We start from the raw sequence: 23,203 nt of genomic DNA on the forward strand, positions 1-23,203 counted from the left end.
AATTTCCATTAAAAAAAAAAAAAGTATTTTTTTTAGGGAAAAGGATTTCTTCCTACGCAGACACTTATATTTTTGCTTGAATTATACCAGTTGCATTAATGTAGTCCTTAGATGGTCCTTTTATTGCTCTTTTTGTTGCCATACTTCTGATGATAAATTTTTTTTTTTGACTGCTGTTGTAGAGTAATGATGCTAACCACAGATTCCTTAAACATCTTCTGAACTCTGCTAATGAGTTGTTTTTTCATCTTTTTTCTCAAGTGGGAACTTAAGTTTCTTTTTGGTTGTGTTCTTTTGAAGGTACGGCTTGTAGATGCAGGTTTTGTCTGGACTGAGCCCCACTCTAAGAGACTTAAAGTTAAACTGACAATTCAGAAAGAGGTAAGCTGTATACAGTTTTCTCAGCATGTCTGAAGTGTAGGTAGTGAAAATGAGGGGATATTGGTAAGTTATCTTAGGGCTTGAATAGCTTAGGAGGAGAGATTACACTCTTAATTTTAACCTGAGGTGTTTTTTTTTGTTTGTTTTTTTTGGTCATTTGCCAGATGATCCAAAGCAGCCATTGCTCATGATTAGTGGGTAAGGTAATCTTTTTCAGAGTTATTTTTATTAGGAAAAAAGATGGAAGTAAAAGCATGAGCTAAGGCAGTGTTTCTCAAACTTGGTCGATCATCATAATAATTCACAGTAAGTGAATCGAACTGGATCCATCTGGACGTGACACCTAGGAATCTGTTAAAAAGCTGCCTAGATGGTTTCTGATGATTGGCTATGTTTGGGAACAATTAAGGAATGTCTTCTGTTTTTAGAATTTTCTTTGTCTTGTATTTTTATATATACATACACACATATAGATATACAAATTCTTCAAAGACTATTCTTCACAACCACTTTAACTAGAGGTAAATATGAAATGTTAATTTTATCCTACAATCAAACTTGTTTTTTTCTTGAAATAGGATTAACTTATTCTTATGACCTTTAATTTAATTGATTTATTGTTGATGTCCTCAAAACATTCATGGAAAAAGACTTTAAGTTAAATATTAACTTTAAATATTAACTTTAAATATTAAATATTTATTAAAACAAAGAAGAAAGGAATGTGATTTTTTTTTTTCCTTTTCCCCCATATCAGGTGATGAATGGTGCTATCCTTCAGCAGGTGTTTGTGGTAGATTATATTGTTCAGCCTCAGATGTGTGGAGATTGCCACAGAGTAGAAGCTAAGGATTTCTGGAAGGCTGTGGTTCAAGTAAGGCAAAAGGTATTGAGAGAAGGATGATAAGTGAATCCTTCATCTTGTATTTCATCTTTGTCAATTATAAACAGTTAGTAAAACCTCCTCCTTTCCCTTTTCACATCCTTGAGGAACCAGGGATAGTCCAGGTTTCTGCAACATTTACTTTTAAAAATAGATCACTATCATATTTTAGATAATCTTTAAAGATTGTTTTTGTTTTAAAAATCAATGTGCTATAGCAATAGATGGCCTTTTCTTCTTTTTTACATTTTATCTATTAATCTAATAATGTATTTATGTTTAGACTTTGCACAAAAAAACTTTCTACTATCTGGAACAGTTGATTTTGAAATATGGAATGCATCAGAATACACTTCGTATCAAAGAGATTCATGGTGAGTTAAAATTTGAAAGCATTTGAATTTAGGGCAGAATTAGTCCATCTAAATAAGAGGTCTTATCTTTATTGATAATATCTAGAATAATACTGTCCAAAAGAACAGTTTCTTTTGTTAGGAAGAAAAAAATCTTGGTTCTTTATCTGCACTGTCCAATATGGTAGCCACTAGCCACATATGGCTATTAAATACTTGAAATGTGTTTAGTCCAATGGAGGAACTGAATTCTTAATTTTTTTCTGTTTTAACTTACATTTACACTAAGTAGCTACTAGATGAGTAAACCAGTAACTGCATTAATGAAATGTAAAGTGTTATGATGAAAAATTCATCAAAAACTTGTTTTATGCAGAGATCAGTTTCTCATTGGAAGAAAATTATTTTTGAGATTTGTAGGTTCTTTTGTAATATTTTTGGTTTTGATATACAAATGATATAGTTAGATTTCTTAAAGGTGGAATTTAAAACTTGCATGATATCGTATCTTACTGTTGATATCATATACATATTAGATGATGGATGTATATTTCTCTAATAGTAGAAAACAAATATTCTTTAAAGATTTTTTTTAAAATTTTTTATTTATTTATGATAGTCACACAGAGAGAGAGAGAGAGAGAGAGAGGCAGAGACACAGGCAGAGGGAGAAGCAGGCTCCATGCACCGGGAGCCCGATGTGGGATTCGATCCCGGGTCTCCAGGATCGCGCCCTGGGCCAAAGGCAGGCGCCAAACCGCTGCATCACCCAGGGATCCCAGAAAACAAATATTCTTAAGCAGACTCTTAAGTTTCTTGTTAAAGGTTATTATTTTGAGATGGTACTTGCTGCTGGTGAACATGTACATACGTCGTTTTCCTAGTCTCTTAAAGTATAGGTTTAAAGATATCTGTTCTTGAAGGAATGACTAAATTCTTAGGTCGACTCCTCATTTTAAACCTGGGTGTTCCACTGTTACCAACTGATCTGTTACTCACATCTTGTATGTCTTGGGAAAGTACTTAGAAAAGTGTGGTCTTGGGTCTTTAAATGGGGGGAGATGTATGTAGTGATGTCACCTAAAGAAAATCTCTTAAGCTTTGTATTGACCTGAGTGCCTTGCCAGTAGACATAAGGTTAATAATCTAAATCTGTGAAACACAATTTATTTTTTTCTAAATTTTATTTATTTGAGAGAGAGAGTGTGTGAGCAGGAGCTGGTGGGGGATAGCCGCAGAGGCAGAGGGAGAACAAGACTCCCTTCTGAGCAGGGAGCCCATCACTCAATCCCAGGACCCTGAGAACATGACCTGACCCAAAGGCAGACACTTAACCAACTGAGCCACCCAGGAGCCCTTAAATTGGTGAAACACAATTTAATGAATAATCTTAGTGGGTAAGGTACCTTGCTGCCTAGTCAACATAGTGCCTTGGCTATTTGCGGTTAGCCACCAGGCAAAAATACATCTTTGTTTTGAGTAATTCTGTTTTGAGTAACTCTTTCAAGGATAAGTAGATCCAAATATTCTAGCTAAGAAAGCAAACCACTATTACTCTGTTTCATCACCTGGCAGAAATATACTCAAAGAAGTTTTTTGTAGCAAAAGACTTGGATACATTCTGGGACATGCTTTTGTAATCATTTTCAAAACCAAAAATATTGTGAGTTTAACAGCCCTTTTTTAATCCAGAGAATTTAATCTATATTTTTTTCCCTACTAGTTCTTGGTTTGATTTAGATGAGTTGTTTGTTTGTGGTTTATTTGTAAATTTGTTTTTTAAAATTGTTAAAATTTTACTATTTACTTTTACTAGTAATAGTAAAAATTCACACATAGATGTATATGAATAAAAGACCTCTACATTCCTTTTATCTATTTGTTCTCCCCAGAGGTAACCCCTTAAAACAAGATAGTATATGTTTACTCTTTTGTGGGGCAGGGCCAGAGGGAAAGAGAATCTTAAGCAGGCTCCACACAGTGCAGAGCCCAACATGGAGCTCAGTCTCAAAACCCTGAAATCATGACCTGAGCCAAAATCAAGAGTTGATGCTTAACCACCTGAGCCACTCAGGCACCGCTATAATATGTATTCTGTATAAAAATAGTGATAGCAAAAAAAAAAAAAAAATTTAAAAATTAAAAAAATACAAAATAAAAATTGTGATAGCATTGGTTTCCCTTATATGTGGGAATTATTTTTTAGTTATATAACTATGGCTTCTAACTTTTGTGTCTTACATTGGAAAGCTTTCTATGCTCCCACTATTGTATTTTTAAAAGTAAATTATTTTCGAATTTTTAAGCTTACCAGTTGGAGTTTTTCCGAGGTCAGTCTATCCTTTCCCACTGATGTGAAATATCTCCTTTCTTACATACAATAAATTATTTTATATACATGGATCCCTTCTGATTTATTTTGTCCCACTGCTTCTACCACAGTATGTAAACTATATAATAATGTGCTCCCTTATTAATTTTTTTGGAAGATTTGAGTGATAGTTAATAAGAACATGGATTCTTGAACCAGATTTTGTGGATTTGAACTCTGTCCCACCAGTTTTTTCGCTGTGTGATCTTAGGCAAATTATTTAACTTCTCTGAGCCTCAGTTTTCCCATCAATAAACTAGAAAGGATGGTAATAGCACCTACCTCAGGATTATTGCGAAGATTAAATTATCTATGCAGAATAGAACCCCGCTTAGTGCATAATCTTTATTCACTTCTTTTCTGTACTTCAGTGAAACATTTTATAGTTTCCTCATAAAGATTTTTAAATGTTTCTAGTTATTTTTTTTTTGGCTGTTCTACACTATTTGTTATTGCGGATTGCAACTTCGTTGCATTTTTATTTTTCATTTTAATTTTTTTAAGAGATTTTATTTATTTGTTTGAGACCGAGAGTGCTTGACCTGGGGGGTGGGTAGAGGGCACAGGGAAAGGGAGAAGAGATTCCCTACTGAGCAGGGAAGCCCAATGTGGTCCTGACCCCAGAACCCCAAGATCAGGAACTGAACTGAAGGCAGATACCCAACCGACTGAGCCACCTAGACCTCATGCATTGCTAAATTTTCAATTAATTCAAAGACTTTATTTATTAATTGGAAGTTTCCTTTATTTTCAGTTTCTAATAAATATCCTGAAGTTTATAAATTTTCACGAATATGTATTGGTTTTATAGCTACCTTATCCTATTATACATTGCATATTTTATTTTCAGCAAACATCTCAGCTCTTTTATTCTTTTAGGTATATACTTAGGTGTAGAATAGTTGAGTCATATGGCAAATTTATGTTTATCATCTTTCTTTTATATTTATCTTCTTAAGAAACTGGCAGACTGTTTCCAAAGTGGCTGTATCACTTTACGCTCCTATCAGCAGTGTTTGAGGGTTAGTTTCTACATCTCACCAACATTGTCTCTTTTTGTTCAGAGTCATTCTAGAGAGTAGTATGAAGTGGTACCTCATTTTGTGGTTTTAATTTGTATTTCCTAATGACTAATTATGTTGATCATTTTTTCATGAGGTTATTAGCCATTTCTGTAAATTTTTTGTTGAAATAACTATTCAGATCTTTTGTCCATTTTTTATTTTTTATTTTTTTAAAGATTTATTTATTTACTTATTTATGATGGGGGGGGGCAGAGACCCAGGAGGAGGGGGGCAGAGACACAGGAGGAGGGAGAAGCAGGCTCCATGCCAGGAGCCTGATGTGGAACTCGATCCTGGGACTCCAGGATCACGCCCTGGGCCAAAGGCAGGTGCTAAACCACTGAGCCACCCAGGGATCCCCATCTGTCCATTTTTTATTTGGATTTTCTGTCTTACTAAATTTTAAGAATTTTTTTTTTTTATTCTGGATACTAGTTCCTCATATTATATATGACTCGCAGATATTTTCTCCTAGCCCATACATAGCTTGTTTTTTCATTTTCTTAATGTTGTCCTTTTTTTTTTATGGTGATATGAACACTTAACATGAGATCTTCCCTCTTAAAATTGTAAGTGTATAATACATTATTGTTGACTAGAAATACAGTGTACCAGCAGTTCTCTAGAGCCTATTCATCTTGCTTATCTGAAACTTTATGCTCATTAATTGGTAACTTCCTGTTTCCTCCTTCTCTCCCCCATGGGCAGTCATCATTCCATTTTTTGATTCTACGAATTTGAGTATTTTAGATACCTCTTATAAATGGAATCATGTAGTATTTGTGTTTCTGTGAGTGGCTTATTTTCGTTTAGTATAATGTCCTGAAGGTTCACCCATGTTATTGGCATATTGCAGAATTTCCTGTTGTTTTAAGGCTGAATAGTATTCCACTGCATGTACATACCACATTTTATCCATTCCTTTGTGGTAGGAACAACCCCAAATGTCCATCATCTTGGCCACTGTGAGCAGTGCTGCAATAACCATGAGAGTGCTAATACCTCTGGGATACTGATTTCAGTTCTGGATAAATACTGAGAAGTGGGATTAATGGAACATAATAGTTCTATTTTAGTTTTTTGAAGACCCTCCATACTATTTTTCATAGTGGCTGCACTATTTCACATTTCCACTGGTGTGTACAAAGTTCCAGGTTTTACATTTCCTTAATGCTTGTTTACTTTTTAATAATAGCCATCCTAATGAGTATGAAGTGATACCTCATTGTAGTTTTGATTTGCATTTGCCTGATGATTTTGACCTTGAGCATTTTTCATATACTTTTTGGCCATTTATATGTCTTATTTAGAGAAATGTCTGTTCAGTTCCTCTGCCCATTTTTAAAACAAAAATATTTTAACTAATCAGGTTATTTTTTTTTCTGTTGAATTATAGGAGTTCCTGATATATTTTGGAAATTAACTCCCTGTCAGATATATGTGGTTCACAAATATTTTCTCCCATTTTGTAGGTTTCCTTTCCACTGTGGTGGCGTTTCTTTTGCTGTGCAGAAACTTTTTAGTTTGATGTAGTCCCAGTTGTTTTTATTGCCTGTACTTTTGGTATCGTATCCATGAAATGATCACCAAGACCATTGTCATGAAGCTTTTCCCCCTCTGTTTTCTTCTAGAGGTTTTATAGTGTCAGGTCTTATATTCGATTCCTTAATCCATTTTGAGTTGGTTTCTGTGAATGGTGTAAAACAAAGGCCCAACTTTGTTCTTTTGTATTAAGTGGAATCCAGTTTTCCCAATACCATTTTTGAAGAGATTATCTTTTCCCCAGTGTGTATTTTTAGCACCCTGTTGGAGATCAGTTGACCCTAGATAAATGGATGGATTGGTTTCTGGGTTCTCTCTTTTGTTCCATTGGTTATTACGACTGTCTTTATGTCATTATCAAACTGTTTTGATTATAGTAGCTTTTAATTTTGAAGCCAGGAAGTGTGATGTCTTTGGAATTGCAAAAGTTTAACATTTTTAAAGTAATGCATAAATTTTTTTCTTTTATCCATTAGGGTTTTGTTGTCATGTTTAAGAACTCTTGTTTATCAGTGTCAGAGATTTTCTTCTGCGTTTCTTCATATGTTTCATAGTTTTAGCTCTTTTTTTTTTTTTTAAGATTTTATTTATTTATGAGACAGACAGAGAGAGAGAGAGAGAGAGAGAGAGAGAGAGGCAGAGACACAGGCAGAGGGAAAAGCAGGCTCCATGCCAGGAGCCCGACATGGGACTCGATCCCGTGTCTCCAGGATCAGGCAGGCCCTGGGCTGAAGGCGGCACTAAACCGATGAACCACCCAGGCTGCCCTATAGTTTTAGCTCTTAAATTTGGATCTAAACCTTTGTGTTAATTTTTGTGCATGGTGTGAGATAAGTGTCTAAATTCATCTTTCTCCCTGTAGATATATCCTGTTTTCCCAGTGAAAAGCCTATCCTTTTCTCAATGAATTCCTTAGATCCTCTGTCAAAGATGTATTGATTATAAATGTTACGGTTTACTTCTGGATTCTCAAGTTTGTTCTATAGATCGGTATATCTATCCTATGCTAATACCACACTGTCTTGACTAAAGTTACCAAGTTTTGAAACTGGGAAGTATAAGTTCCCAACAACTCTGTTCATCTTCAGAATTTGGTTTTGGTTATTCTGAGTTACTTTACTAGTTAGCGGAGTTGTTTGGAAAGAGTATCTCTATAAGCATTTCTATAAGTATCTTTAAAAGCAGGTAGGTGTGCTTTTAATTTTCCCTTTGTTACTGATTTTTGATGCCACTGCATTGTGATCAGGTAATATTAATAATTATAATTTATACTGTTTAGAATTTATTGAAATTAAAAAAATCTTTGTATGTGATTGTTTTATGAATGTTCTATGAATTTTTAAAAATAAGTATTCTTGGGACATCTGGGTGGCTCAGCGGTTGAGCATCTGTCTTTGGCTCAGGCATGATCCCAGGTCCAGGGAAAATCGAGTCCCACATTGGGCTCCCTGTTAGGAGCCTACTTCTCCCTCTGCCTATATCTCTGCCTCTCTCTGTGTGTGTCTCATGAATAAAAAAATAAAATGGAAAAAAAAAAAAGTATTATTGGGACCATGTTCTATAATCTCAGTTAAATCAACCATGAGAGTTATTCAGGTTTTATGTGTCCTTCCTATTTTTAATCAGTTTGGTTATTTTTGTTTTTTGGTATTTTTTTAAAATTATTTTTTTAAATTTCATTTTATTTAATTCATTAACATATAGTGTATTATTAGTTTCAGTGGTATAGTTCAGCGATTCATCAGTTGCATATAACACTCAGCTCTCATTACATCATTTGGTCCCCTTAATGCCCATCACCCCATCCCCCATCACCTCACCCACCTCCCCTCCAGCTACCCTCAGTTTGTTTCCTATAGTTAAAAGAGTCTCTTATGGTTTATCTTCCTCTTGTTTTATTTTTCCCTCCCTTACCCTATGATCCTCTGTTTTGTTTCTTCAAATTCCATGTGAGTAAAATCATATGATAATTGTCTTTCTCTGATTGACTTATTTCACTTAGCATAATATCCTCTTGGTCATTTTGTTTTTGATAGTCTCATATTAGTCTGCCACAGTGATTGTGCATGTGTTAACATTTATTAACTTCTATTTCTTTTTAATAGTTTTTGTTTTCTGCATCTTAGTGCTGTGTTAGTAGATGCATTCATACTATCTTCTTGGTAGATTAATATATAAAATACGCTTCTTTGCGTGGTTTTTCTCTTCCCTCATCTTTTTTTAAGTAGGATACATGCCCAGTGTGGAGCTCAGTTTGGGCTATCCTAATCCTAAGATCAAGACCTGAACTAAGATCACGAGTTAGATGTTTACCTGACTGAGCCACCCAGACACCCCATTTCTCTCCCCCTTTGGCCTTGAATTTTATTTTATCTGAAATTAAGATTGTGAATCTTGTTTTCTTTTGTTATTATTTGCCTTGTTTGTCTATCCTTTTGTTAAATCTTAATTGATATATTTTTATGTTTCCTAATAATTTGTTTACTACACATTTAATTTGTGATATAGTTATGTTAGTAGAGGGGAATCTTATTCTGCAGAATTATTTTCATGTGGCTTTTCTTTTTTTTTTTTCTTTTAAGATGGTTTGGATTTCTATTATTCTTCAAAACAGCATGCTCAGAAAATGGTAGAATTTCTTCAGTGTACAGTTCCCTGCAGGTATGTTCTGAACCTAAATGTGATTAAGTCCAAGGAGCTGGGAATGGATATAGATTATATCCATCCCTCAGGCTTAGATGACTACTCTTATGTTAAAATATTTAAAATTGTAGTAGGAATACTTACATAATTAGTAAGCATCTATTGGATTAGCCACTTTATGGAAATTGTTAGCCAAAGAATATAGAAGAATCTCTTTGGGGAGCTAGATCTCACCCTATGATAAGTACTATACTGCTAAACTTTTGATTGAATGTATTTAAATAAGACACAAGAAAGATGGAGTTAGAGGGCTTTGGGGAGAAGCTTCATGGAAAAAGGGCTTAAGCTCCTAAAATGGGAAGTTTTAAGATAGGGTTTATAGTGAAAGGTGAGATAAGTGTGAACAAAGACTTGTGGTGGACATTAGTGTGGCTTTCAGTGGATGCTGTAAATAGACTACCTTGGTCTGAGCCAAGTGCATGTTTTAGAGGTTTTGAGTAGACAAATTGAAAAGAGGTAGGATGCGATTGGGTTGGCGGAGGTTTTAAAATGTAAGTGGATGAAATTAGGCTTTGCCATAGTGGGCATCAGGAAGCTATTTCAGACCTTGGACAGTGATGATTTGATTAGATAAAAATTGATATTCTCTAGACTATATAAGTAGAAACCTTCGTCTTTTTATTACTATAAACCTTTTTTCTTAACAGACACAAAGCCTCACAGAGACTGATCTCTCAAGATATCCACAGTAACACATACAATTACAAAAGCACTTTTTCTGTGGAAATTGTTCCAATATGCAAGGTACTTTTTCTCGTTTAATTAATCCATGTCTATAAAAAGAATAATTAAGGTAATTAATTGGTTTATATGTAATTATTAGCTCCTGAGTTCTTCTGGGACTGGTTAAAAATTTAGAATAACTTCTTAAAGAATTCCTTTCTGACATATTCACCCATGTTAAAAAGATACTGAAAAATAATAATGCTTAAGATTACAAATTGGCATACCTTTCATTTTGATCCTGGTGGACACATGAAAAGTTTGAATACAGGAAAGGACATTAAAATAAATATCAGTGAACCACTTTGAAGCATGTATGTAAAATGAAGTTGGGCATGATGAAATTAAACAGTATTGTGGAAATAAGATCATGGAATCATTTTTGTGATTTAAAAACATCAAATACTTAAAAGTAGGTTATCATTTCCTTGTATTAAGGTAAAATCCTGCTTCAAAAATATAAATGAATTAAAATGCAACGAATAGTTAATGAGCACCTACTATATAGAAGGCAGTGTATTAAGGATATTATTTAGAGGTCTCTACCATATAGGAACTTGTGTGTCAATATCTATTAATAATGATAAATGCCATAGTGTATTAGAAGCATTCCATATAAAGTTAATATCTAAGTATTTGAGTCTATTTCACTTCTTCATATCTAATTATAAGGGGTAAATCATTGCATCATTTTGAACATGAGAAAGTTGAAGCCTGGGGAGGTTAGATGACTTGCCCAAAGTTACATAATTACAAAATGAAGAAGCTAGGATTTGTGCCTAGGTCTTGACTCTAAAGCTTTAAAGATACTATTGCTAATTTACGGTGCAGTGTATAATAACAAGGATAAAATGATAGCTTAATACTGGGTCAGCAGAGGCGCCTGGCTAGCTCAATTGGTAGAGCATGGGACTCTTGATCTCAGGGTCATGAGTTCAAGTGCCACATTGGGCACAGAGCCTACTTTAAAAAGGGGGGAGTTGGCAACTTTTACTTTCTGTAAAGGACCATATGATGAATATTTTTGCTTTTAGGCCATATAATCTGTTTTGTATTCAGGTCTGCTGTTGCACATAAGTAGCCATAGGTAATAGGTAAATGAATAGCCAAAGCTATGTTTTAGAAAAGCTTTATACAGAAATGGGTGGTGGGCCAAATTTAGCCTGAGCTTAAAATAGTGAACATTTTCCTGATACAAAGCCTGGGAAATGTGAATCTAGATATGATGCCATCTTTAGGCCATGGGTTAAGTACTTGGATTGATTAATGCAAGTAACTGAATAAAAATACAATGTAAAAGTATTTTCATTAATCCATGGAGACTCTTACTAAGTTAGAAACAAAGTATTAGACTAGGTGCTATTTGAGATACACAGAAAGCCCATTTAGTGGAGGAGCCTATGATTGTGAATAGATACAGCTTAAAATATAACAAAGATTTTTTTTTTTTGTATTTTAATACAGTTTTAAAACAGGTAATTACATTGCTGGTAATAATGTACACATGGACACATGCTTTCTGGCATTAAATTTTGATTGCGTATTCGTGCATATAGCCATGAAAGAGAAACGTGGCTCTTTTGAAATTTATTTTTTATTGAAAGGCACAGGGAGATTTAGAAAATCATTCTCCTTCATGTTTATAATACTTTGCTTAGAATGTTCACTGTATTACCATAGAGCAGTAAGCATTCACACTTCAATAAAATTGAAGTAAACTTAATAGCTTGGTAAGTGAGATCTGGAAAAATACTTTTAAAGCATTTTTATTAAGACAGATACTCTCATCTTTAGAAGGAATAGCTTATTTTCTGTTTCTCTAAGATTTGATTTAGGCCCTTTGTTAATAGAATTAATGTTTTGGTTTGGGCACATACACTTGGTTTATATTGATGAGTGTTTATTGAAGATGGCTATTTAGGACTTGCTTCACTCTAAATGTTAGTTCTTATGCCTAGGATAATGTTGTTTGTCTATCTCCAAAACTGGCACAAAGCCTGGGAAATATGAACCAGATTTGTGTGTGTATTCGAGTAACCAGCGCCATACATCTCATAGATCCAAATACACTACAAGGTAAGTCTTAGAAAATATTTGTCTTGACAGTTTTATCCAGCAAGGAGTAATAGTTTATATTGTTAATTTTATCAGATATTCTCAGTGATATTGTTATGCAAAACTAGTTCAGATTTTTACTGCTGTTTACTTCTTTAAAAACACTGGAATTTTTAAAGCTTTTGATAAGTAACTCCTGTATTTTTTATTTGGAGAAACAATTCTGTGAACTTCAAAAAATTTTCTAGGTTTAGTCCATTTATTTTTATTGAAATTGACTTATTCACCTCATTTAATTTTTGTGAATAATTAAGTTGATTGCCAAGTTTAGTGTATAGCAGCTATTTAAGATTTGGAACATTTCACTTGTAATGCAGTAAAACATTTAGTTTAAATACGAATTTTAACTAATTTTATCATTATTACACATAATTTTTAACATTCCCTTTATAAAACATTTTTTTTAAAGAAGATTTCATATGGATAGGTATATCTCCTATTTCTTGATCTTTTTCATGTTTTTCCTGTAATGTAAGTTTTCTGTTATACAAAAAAATCAAGTTTATATTTTTTAGAAAGTCCTTTATTATCCTTGGCAATTAGAATTTGTAAGTCAAAGGTCTTTTGCGGTTTTGGGATGAATATCTGTCAGGTAGAACTTTATTTCCTTAATAAAGCTGCTTTTAAGCAGCTAAGATGACTGATAACCTTTCTAAAGGGCTAGCACATGAAACAACTATACAACTGAGTGGATCTGATCTTATTTATTTTTTGTTATTTTTTAAGTAGACTCTGTGCCCAGCGTGGAGCCCAACATAGGGTTTGAACTCGCGAACTTGAGATCAGGGGTCAGTCACCCAACAGAGCTACCCAGGAACCCTGATCTTATTCTAAAGGCACTCAGCTCTGTGGGGTTCTGATGATAGTAACTACTTAAGATATTATTGTCACTTAAGGGCACCTAGGTGGCTCAGTGGTTGAGCATCTGCCTTTGGCTTAGGTCGTGATCCCAGGGTTCTGGGATCGAGTCCCACATCAGGCTCCCTACAGGGAGCCTGCTTCTCCTTCTGCCTATGTCTCTGCCTCTCATCAATAAATAAATAAAATCTTAAAAATAGTATATTACTGTCACTTGAAATTTTTCTTGTGCTGTGAGAAGTTTGGGGCTGATTTATAAGAATAAATGGTACTCCAGAGAGTTGCCACTGTGGTCTCAACCTCATGTTTGCCAGTTCATATATATCAACGTCTTCCTGATTGACACGTTTGATGGCTTTTGAAATACTTCATTTTTTGATGTTCCATGTTTATACTTAGTTGCGGATATTGACGGAAGCACTTTCTGGAGTCACCCTTTCAATAGTTTATGTCATCCCAAACAACTAGAGGAGTTTATTGTGATGGAGTGCAGCATAGTCCGAGATTTAAAACGCAGTGCAGGTGCTGGAATGATATCCAAAAAGGTAAGTTCCATCCTGCCCATCTTTTTGCCCCCCAGTTTAATTGCTTTGGTCCCTCTTTTGTATTTTTCAGTTTCATAGTTTGTTAGGTAATTCCAAAATTTGGTTCCACAGAAATCTAACACTTCATTAGGTTTCAAATGCATTCCATATTTGTATGTTACTTGTTTTTACACATGGCCATTGTTATGAAACTTATTAGACATACACTGGTAAGTTTTTTTTCTCTTTAATGTTGAAAACATTTTTAAAAATGTTTATTGTGAAAAAAGCATTTCTTTGCTTTACTTTTGTATAGGAGGACGAAATGATAAGTAAACCTTTTTTTTCAAACATTTTGAATGTAAGTGTATCTTATATTATCAGTAATTACTGAATACTGCAATATGTATCCCTAAAACATAGGAACATTTTTCTTTTTTTTTTTAGGAACATTTTTCTAATCAAAGTATTATCATTCATATAAACTTAAATAATTTATATTCAAATTTCCTCTTTTGTCCCAAAATGCCTTTTATGGTTTGTTCAAATTAGTATCCAGTTAGGGACCTTATATTGAATGTGAATGTTCTACCTCCTAAATCTTTTACTCCCCCTTCGCTCTTGTTTTCCTTTAGGATATCAACTTCCTAAGGCAACTGGGGCATTTATCTTATGAATCTCTTACTGTTTTCTCTTGATATTATTTAGCTTTCTTAATTTCTTGTATTTCTTTTAAATGAAGAGTGGATCTAAAAGGCTTGCTTAAACTTGAGTGATTTTTGGCCAGAACATTTTAGAAGTGTCACTATGTGATTTTATGCTATTCTGAGTGATAGGCGTGTTTGGCTGTTTCACTGATAGCCAGATCTCTTCCTTGTAATGTTATGATTTTTCTCCCTTTCCTATTAACTTGCTTGTCTTCTTTCTTTCCTTTGGGACATTCAGATTGTCCCAAATTTAGCCAGTGGGAGCTCCTGTGCCTTAATTTTTTTTTTTTTAACAACTTTTTAAGAGCAGTTTTAGCTTAATAGCAAAATTAAGAGGAGATAAGAAATTTCCCATATACCTCTTGTCTCCACATATGCCATAGCCTCCTCCATTATCATTTGTTAAAATTGATGAGTCTACATTGATACTTGATACTCAACCTAAGTCCACAATTTAAGTTATGTTTCACTCTTAGTTTTGTACATCCTATGGCTTTGGACAAATGTATAGTGACGTTTCCATTATAATATTATACACGTTTTTTCCTCCTCTAAAAATCCTCTGTGCTTTGCCTGTTTATCCCTCTCTCTCTCTCCTGACCCCTGGCAATCATTGATCTTTTTACTGTCTGTAGTTTTGCTTTTCTCAGAATATTACATAGTTTAGATTAGAACCATATAATCTTTAAATGCCAAGTAACATTTCATTGTGTGGATTTACTGCAGTTTGCCCATTCACCTAGTAAAGGACATCTTGGTTGCCTCAAAGTTTTGGCAATTATGTATAGACTTGCTATAAACATCCTTGTGTTTTTAGCTTTTGTGGAGACCTAAGTTTTCAACTCCTTTGGGTAAGTAAATACCGAGGAGCATGTTTATTGTATCATTTGGTAAGATGTTTAGTTTTGAAGAAACTAGTAATTCACCTATTTTCCTTTTTTCTTTCCTAAATCTGGGAACTATCATTTATTTCAGTTTCTCTCTCTATCTCTTCTTTTCACCTCTTTGAGACTTGTTAATTCCTCAGTCTATAACTCTTAGTATTTTCCTCTTGATCCCATTTTGTAGGTCTGTTTTTGTTACTAAAAAGTATTGGCAAGTGCTGCATTTAATTTAGCCTGGAAATTTGAAATGTCAATTATAGTTGCTTGTAAAATCCTATGTTGGAAAGAGACTTTAATGATTTTCCAAATTAAAATTTCAAACTTAGGGGGCACCTGGGTAGCTCAATTAGTTAAGCATCTGACACTTGATCTCAGCTTAGGGTTTTGATCTCCAGGTCGGGAGTTCAGACCTTGCATTGAGCCTACTTAAAAAAAAATAATTTCAAACTTGGGATATTGTTTCTGCAACAGATATTAAGGACAAAAAAGATTATACTTCACATAATAGACAGCCAAAAAATTAATTTTATAAATATTTGGGTTTTCTAGTAGTAGTAGTGCCACTGGGATTGCTAGATTGCTTTGTCTCAACCTTGGTTTTTTGAACCTTATATGTAAAACAAGGGGTTGTTATGATATTTTCTAGAGTTAAGATCTTTCAGTTATTTTTGCTCAGTCTGTATTACCCATCTCCCTGTGAAAACATTTGTTTTGTAAATTCTATATATATCTGTATTTAGATGATAGTGTTTATGTTTTATAAAGTCTTAAATAAAATCTTAATAAAGATATTTATTTTATGTATTCCTTATTTTTTTTACTCTGTATAGTAATTTGTTAATTTTTATAGTGTTTCAGAGAGCTGTAAAATTAAAACAGTTGCTATCTTTAAAATAAAAATTAGTGGGTTCCCTGGGTGGCTCAGTAGTTGGGTGTCTGTCTGCCTTTGGCTCAGGGTGTGGTGCCAGGGTCCTGGAATCGAGTCCCACATCAGGCTCCTCACAGGGAGCCTGCTTCTCCCTCTGCCTGTGTCTCTGTCTTTCTCTGTGTCTCTCGAATGAATGAATGAATGAATGAATAAAATAAAATTAGAAAAGCGAAATCAACATTGTATATGATTTCTGTGAGATAATTTGAGTTATGCTTGGATTATTGAAGAGTGCATTTTCTTTCTTGTCCAGCATATCCTCGGGGAAGTCTGGGTACAGAAAACATCTGAAATGAATACAGATAAACAATATTTTTGTCGCACTCATTTGGGACATCTTCTAAATCCTGGAGACCTGGTGTTGGGGTTTGTATTATTTTACAGTGTTTTAAACTGGCAACTATCATTGCAAATTTTCTTTAGGAGCCAGCAGACTAAACTGCTAACAATGTGTATTCCATAAAGAATTTAAGAGTTCTTAGGAGCATTATAGTTCACTTTATTGAACACTAAATTAGATTAGACAAAAGCCCATAGTTACTCCATTTTGACCATCATTTTAAATGATTTAATCATTTAATCTAAGATTTTTGAGTAACTGAGCCGTGTATATAGTTAGATCATATTTGTAGCTTTTTGGGGAAGTGGGTAGTTTTTTATTTTGCATATTCTATTGCTCAGATATTTCACTTTTAAAATATGGAAGCCAGAAATGTAACAGTTCTTTTTAGGCATAGGGCAGTCTATTCTAATACAGAGTTTATGAGCATGCCTTAAGCATTATTTCTGCTCTTATGCAATCTTTTTTTACTAGAGAGTGAGTTTTTTTTTTTTTTAAACGGAACTGAATTCTAATGATATATGTTTGTTTCAATTCTTTTACAAGTATATGGTAAGATGGACAGTGAAACTATGAAACTCAGATATCTGTAGAGGCATGTTTATTGTACAGTAAATTGCAAAACTTTTAATGTGGGAAATATTAAATGTTAATCTTAGAACTTTCAGGTGAACATATATTAAATAAAAAGTAATGTGGAAAGAAATGCTTATGTCATTAAGTGTTTATTTTTATTTCAGGTTTGATTTGGCCAACTGTAATTTAAATGATGAGCATGTCAACAAAATGAACTCAGATAGAGTCCCAGATGTGGTAAGCCTTCAGAGTTTTTCCTTTGAACCTGTGTTATAAAGAGAATTGATAATAATTTTTATGGGTAAGATGTGTGAGTTCACATTTATGAAAATAACAAATCAATTAGAGATTCTTTTGAAATTTCAGCTAAGGTATAATAGGGCAAGCCTTCACATTTAGTCATGTGTCTTTGCAGGGAAAATCCATGATTTGAGGTTTTTGTTGCTCTTAATAATTGAATTTCCCTTCTCTGTCAAAATGCCTGATACCATCTGTAGAGCAAAAATAAATTTGCAGCTAAAAACGATGACCATTAGAACTTAATTTAGCTTCATTCTTTTAGGCTCAGCTTATTTCACATATTGCTCAGTTTAAACATTTAGAATGAAAACCTAGATTTTTCAGGTTTGAATATAATTGCAGTTGAAAATAATCTTTACAGTGTTGAGTTTTAGAGAAAGAATGTTTGTGGAAAAGCCTGTTAAATTCTAACATGAGTTTTTTTTATAAGCAAAAATGAATGAAATGTGAAAGATCTTAATTCCTGGATTGTTTAATCTTCACTAATCTCTTTAGATGTGGGCAAAAAAAGTCATGGTATAAGAAGGACTCGCCTTCTTACCACCTAGTTGTGTTTTTATTAATTAATAAATTAGGATATAGAAACATAATTTTTAAAAAAGATTTTATTTACTTGAGAGGGAATGTGTGTGTGAGAGAGATAACCTGCAGAGGGAGAAATAGACTCCTTGTTGAGCAGGGAACTGGATACAGAATTTGATCCCAGGACCTTGGGATCATGACCTGAGCTGAAGGCAGACACTTAACCGACCGAGCCACCTAGGCATCCAAAAGGATAGCTCAGATAAAAGTCTAACAGGGTCAGTAGAGGAGATCAAGACAGTCATTCAAGATTTTGTATTGTGTAAAATTATTTTCATTTATTCCACAATTTCTTAAGCTGTCCTAGAACATATATTTGTAAAAGGTATATATAGTTCTATGAGTGCCTATTAGTAGTAATAAAAGGGAGGGGAAAATGTCTGCCTGTAATATTTCAGGATGATTATGTGAATGGTAGGTGAAATTTGAACTTTGATATAAAACAAAGACACAGAGGGGTTCCTGCGTGGCTCAGTTGGTTAAACAGCTGCCTTAGTTGGTTAAGAGGCCCCATTACTTAGTCACCATTTTTTTGTAACTTTGCAAATATTTCTATTACTTTTAGGTATTAATCAAGAAGAACTATGACCGTACAAAACGTCAGCGTCGTAGAAACTGGAAACTAAAAGAGCTTGCAAGAGATAAAGAAAACATGGATACAGATGATGAAAGGTCCTACTTTTCTTTAAACCTTATATATTGTCTCAAAGGAAATCCTTATAATAAAAATAAATCTGTATACTTTTTACATTTAATCATCACCAGATTGTTGCATTCAATATTACTTTTGTATTCTTATGGTGTTAATTGAATCAGCTTAAGAGGATACTCTGTTAATTGAATCAGTGTGAGGATATAATGATATTTAACAGATTGAATTATTATTTCCTGGGTTTTAGCCTGAGAATTGTAGCGTTATTGTAAACAATACATTTGAAAAGCTAAAATAAGTAAGTACCTTGTGGATATCACAAAGAGCAAGTGGGTACTTGTGACTTGGAATAAAAAGAAACTAGCCTGTTGATATCAAATACACTATTTTCAAACAATTTAAGGAGAAATGAAGATGTGTTCTAGAAAAGTATATTGGATGATCAAAAGTGGCCGTAATGAAGGTGAAGACGCTGATATCTAAGAAAATGAAGGTTTTTAAATAAAATTGAGTTGTGAAATTTGAGTGGGCAATAGCAGTATTTCCAAAATATAATTGCCTAATGTAATTTAAAATAATTTTTCATAAGTATATGTTAAATTGATTAGATATTGCAAGTACATATTTATTTCATGTATAGTCTTAAAAGTATATGTATTTTAACTTGGCCATAAGACTTTAGGGGAGGGATGGTAAAGTAGCAGGATGTTTTCTTACTGTCTTATATTTAATATCACCTTATATTCAATGTGTTTATTTTAATCATATAATCTTGAAAAAAAGATTTTTTTTAATGTGTCAGAGTATTTCATTAACCATTCATATGTGACCTTCAGATATTATTTTTAAAGATACTAATACTTGGAACACATTTATAGTGCTGAAAATGAAGGACACATAACTTCATACTTTGTCAGTAAAGATGAAATATTTAAATGTTTCTTTATCCTTCCATAGGCAATACCAAGATTTCCTTGAAGATCTTGAAGAAGATGAGGCAATTAGAAAAAATGTTAACATTTATAGAGGTTAGTGTTTTAGGAATGTATGATTTAGGTTGTATCTTTTGCTTTTGTGTAGATATATTGCCCCAACATAAGTATTTTGGTATCTTAAATTCCATAAGTGACTTCTGTGTGTTTTTAAAACTTGACTAAACATTTATAAAAAATAAAAATACTGTTGCAGAACAGTAAGATTTACTAATGTTGTTTTACCATATTTGATATCATTTGTATCCTACTATGATCCCTCAAATTTCTGATCCCTATACTAATGGATAATTATTCATACATTTATATCATTCATTCATTTAGTATAAATGCCTGCTCTAGGTATGATAAAAGAACTGCAGATACAATATGGTTAAATAATAGTAATGATGGTGGGGGGAGGCATTTTGTATATTTCCATGTTTGTATGTATTTGAAATCCTCCTTGTATTTTTTTTTTTTTTTTTAGATTCAACCATTCCTGTGGAAAGTGACACAGATGATGAAGGAGCACCTCGAATTAGTCTGGCTGAAATGCTTGAAGACCTCCACATTTCCCAAGATGCTACTGGGGAAGAAGGTGAATCGATGATGACACAATGAGATTGTACTATAGATGATTTCCATATCTGTAGGCTCAGGATGTTGGACAAAAATAACTTTTATTGTCTATTCCATCTATGCTTCCGTATTGAGAAGTAGAAATTTAGTTTTAATCTTGAATAAATAGGACGATTTTGATTGCTCACTCAGAGCACTGAAAGAGATTGATAGCTTTGAAGTTTTGGATAAAAGATTATGGAAAATGTAATTATTAATGATACTTAGGTCATTTTATGTGTGGAGTTTTTTAAGTTTGCCTTTTTAAGAGACCCTAGTATTTTTGCATACTGTAGCACTGTATTTGAAATCATATCTCAAAAAGTTGTGGTACTTTGGAAATTACCTAACTCTTCAATTATAAAACAAGCTTTTACATCATTTTACATTGATTGCTTTAGTAAAAGAGCATATGAAGGATCATTTTTTATATGAACTTGTTACACACTTTGATCCACATTAGATCATTTTTATGTTGTTGGGGTAGGTAACTTGGTGTTCAGTTTATTACTGGACATTTGGGGAAGTTAATCTATTGTATCCATAATAGTAACACCTTCAAAAGCTGTTAAATTAGGGATTATCTTAAATTTTATTGCAGAAGGAAATATATTTAAAGTATTTATGGATTTGTAGCAAATATAGGCTATTTAAAGGTTAAATAATTTGTACTTCTGTTATTTTTGTTCATGCCAGCACCTTAGAGCCAGTAGCTTGCTTGTGCATAAAAATGTCTTCCTATCACTTCATGCATTTTTGCTTTTACAATTTTGGTTTATAAATTGAGAAGGAATTATCTTTAAGTTTCTGTCATTGAATACATCACCATAAAAAAATTAGAATCCTGCATATATAGATAATGAAATAATAAAAATGATCTTTATGCTTTATAAAACCATGAATTAGACTTGAATGAGGAACACCTTCCATATCCTTGAAATAAAAGCATTAGCTTGAGTTTTAAAGTGTTCTGAGAATGAAGTATTAAGATCCTATTTCTGTAGTAAAGTCAGACTTAGTAAATATGTCAGAACTGTAAGCTAATTCATAAATTCTAGATATACCCCTACATAAGGAAACTAAGTGCTGAGTGGAGCATTTTCCTTTTTTTAAGATTAGAATCCCCAATTCTGAAGTTACGGACAAAGGCCTGAACTTTGTATAGTGACTCCTGCTCTGTCTGCATATTTAGTTAAAATTTTCACTTGTGGTTTGTGTTTACCTCTTCTTCTATGTCAAGACTTTAAAAAGCATGAAAATAAAAATATTCTCCCCTTTCTTATGTGTCCTTGGAGTGATTGTATTAGTGTCATTTAAATGACAGCGTTACCTTATGCAGTTGTTCTAGGTGGAATTATTTAAGTACTTGTCATACGATTTTCTCAGTGAAAAATAGTTTCCCGCCAAATTTAGTCTTACTCTTTTTGATGTCATCTTTATGAGTAGTGAAACCTGTTTGTTGAAACAGAGCTGTGACAAGGTAAAGGAATGTAGCTAATAGAAAAAGCTAATAAGGGGATCCCTGGGTGGCTCAGCGGTTTAGCGCCCGCCTTCAGCCCAGGGCATGGCCCTGGAGACCCGGGATTGAGTCCCGCGTCGGGCTCCTTGCATGGATCCTGCTTCTCCCTTTGCCTGTGTCTCTGCCTCTCTCTCTCTCTCTGTGTCTCTCATGAATAAATAAATAAAATATTTAAAAAAAAATAAAAGAAAAAGCTAATAAGCCAAGAGTTCTCAGAGGAACATAGCCTTGATAAACCTACATTCATGCATGCATGTATTTATTTATTATTATGTTTTTATTTATTTATTCATAAGAGACACAGAGGAGAGGCAGAGACACAGGCAGAGGGAGAAGCAGGCTCCCTTTGGGGAGCACAATGTGGGACTCAACTCGATGACACGCCCTGAGCCAAAGGCAGATGCTCAACCACTGAGCCACACAGGCGTCCCAACCTACCCTTTTTATTTTTTATTTTTTTATTTTTATTTTTTTATTTTTATTTTTATTTTTTTTTCCAACCTACCCTTTTTAGAGTATAGTTCCCAGGCTGTGGGTTCCCACATACTCTTGTTGATGTCCCAGAGTTGATACAATTTGGGAAGGCTGGTATTAATTGAATTCTCAAGAAGCTGATTTATAATCTAGTTTATAAATAGTACTTTCTAAGTCAATATGATCAGTTAGCTTCTTTTGTAGTCAGTCTTCACTTGAAGGTGTTTTATAGGCAAAAGTTATTCTGTGAACAAACAGTTGAGGGAGAGAGTTGCTTGTATAATTTAGATATTTTAACAGCATCAAGCTAATCCTTGCCATAATAGAATTTAGAACTCCAGGCTGAGTGCCAGGACTAGACATTCCTCTATAGTCAATACTGAGCAAGTGCCAGAGCTTTCCCTAGACTATTTTAGTGAATGTGTTCATATTGATTCTGCCCTTTAGATTACTTGATCTGTTATTTTTAGCCCAAGGGATGTTACTTTTTTTAATAATTTAATTTTGATATAATTTCAGACTAAGTTGAAAGAATAGTACAGAGAATTACTGGATAGACTTCAAATCCTTGGATTTATCAAATGCAGGCACTCTCATTTGCTTTTATTTTTCCTGAACCATTTAAAAGTAGCCCCCCAAATATTTCAGTCCTCCCCCCACCCAAGAGTTTTCTTACATAACCAAAGTGCAGTGATGAAAATCATAAAATTAATGTTGACACAATACACGTATTTTTATTTTTAAAGATTTTATTTATTCATGAGAGAGGCAGAGACAGGCAGAGGGAGAAGCAGGCTGCCTGTGGGGAACCTGATGTAGGACCTGATCCCAGGATTCTGGGATTACGACCTGAGCCAAAGGCAGATACTCAACCATTGAGCCACCCAGGCATCCCATAATACTGGTATTTAATCAATGGTCCATTTTGAAATTTTGTCAGTCGTCCCAACTATAAAGTCTTTTATAGGAAAAATAAATCTAGGGCATCTGGGTGGCTCAGGTCAGGCTGCATTGGGTTCCCTGCTCAGGGGGAGTCTCTTCCTTCTCGCCCTGCTAATGCATGCACATATGTGGTCTCTGGAGCATTCTTTCTCTCTGGCTTGCTCACTCTCTGAAATAAAAATTTTCTAAA

The 23,203-nt window shown here is 33.7% G+C and overlaps 1 protein-coding gene across 1 annotated transcript in view; it reads left to right on the forward strand.

Moving 5' to 3' along the window:
- The window catches only part of NMD3 (NMD3 ribosome export adaptor), a 32,339-nt gene extending 10,983 nt beyond the window's left edge, over positions 1-21,356 (forward strand). Inside the window, exons 5-16 of the mRNA XM_072807920.1 lie at positions 301-381; positions 1,139-1,267; positions 1,548-1,638; positions 9,177-9,255; positions 9,945-10,041; positions 11,979-12,096; positions 13,393-13,538; positions 16,290-16,402; positions 17,117-17,189; positions 18,400-18,506; positions 19,444-19,514; positions 19,948-21,356. Of these exons, the coding sequence (XP_072664021.1) occupies positions 301-381; positions 1,139-1,267; positions 1,548-1,638; positions 9,177-9,255; positions 9,945-10,041; positions 11,979-12,096; positions 13,393-13,538; positions 16,290-16,402; positions 17,117-17,189; positions 18,400-18,506; positions 19,444-19,514; positions 19,948-20,081 (1,239 nt within the window). The 3' untranslated portion in view covers positions 20,082-21,356. The remainder of the gene's footprint in view (positions 1-300; positions 382-1,138; positions 1,268-1,547; positions 1,639-9,176; positions 9,256-9,944; positions 10,042-11,978; positions 12,097-13,392; positions 13,539-16,289; positions 16,403-17,116; positions 17,190-18,399; positions 18,507-19,443; positions 19,515-19,947) is intronic.
- The last annotated feature ends 1,847 nt before the right edge of the window (positions 21,357-23,203 follow it).

Source organism: Canis lupus, chromosome 31 (genome assembly GCF_048164855.1).
Source record: "Canis lupus baileyi chromosome 31, mCanLup2.hap1, whole genome shotgun sequence".
Classification (NCBI taxonomy): Eukaryota; Metazoa; Chordata; class Mammalia; order Carnivora; family Canidae; genus Canis; species Canis lupus.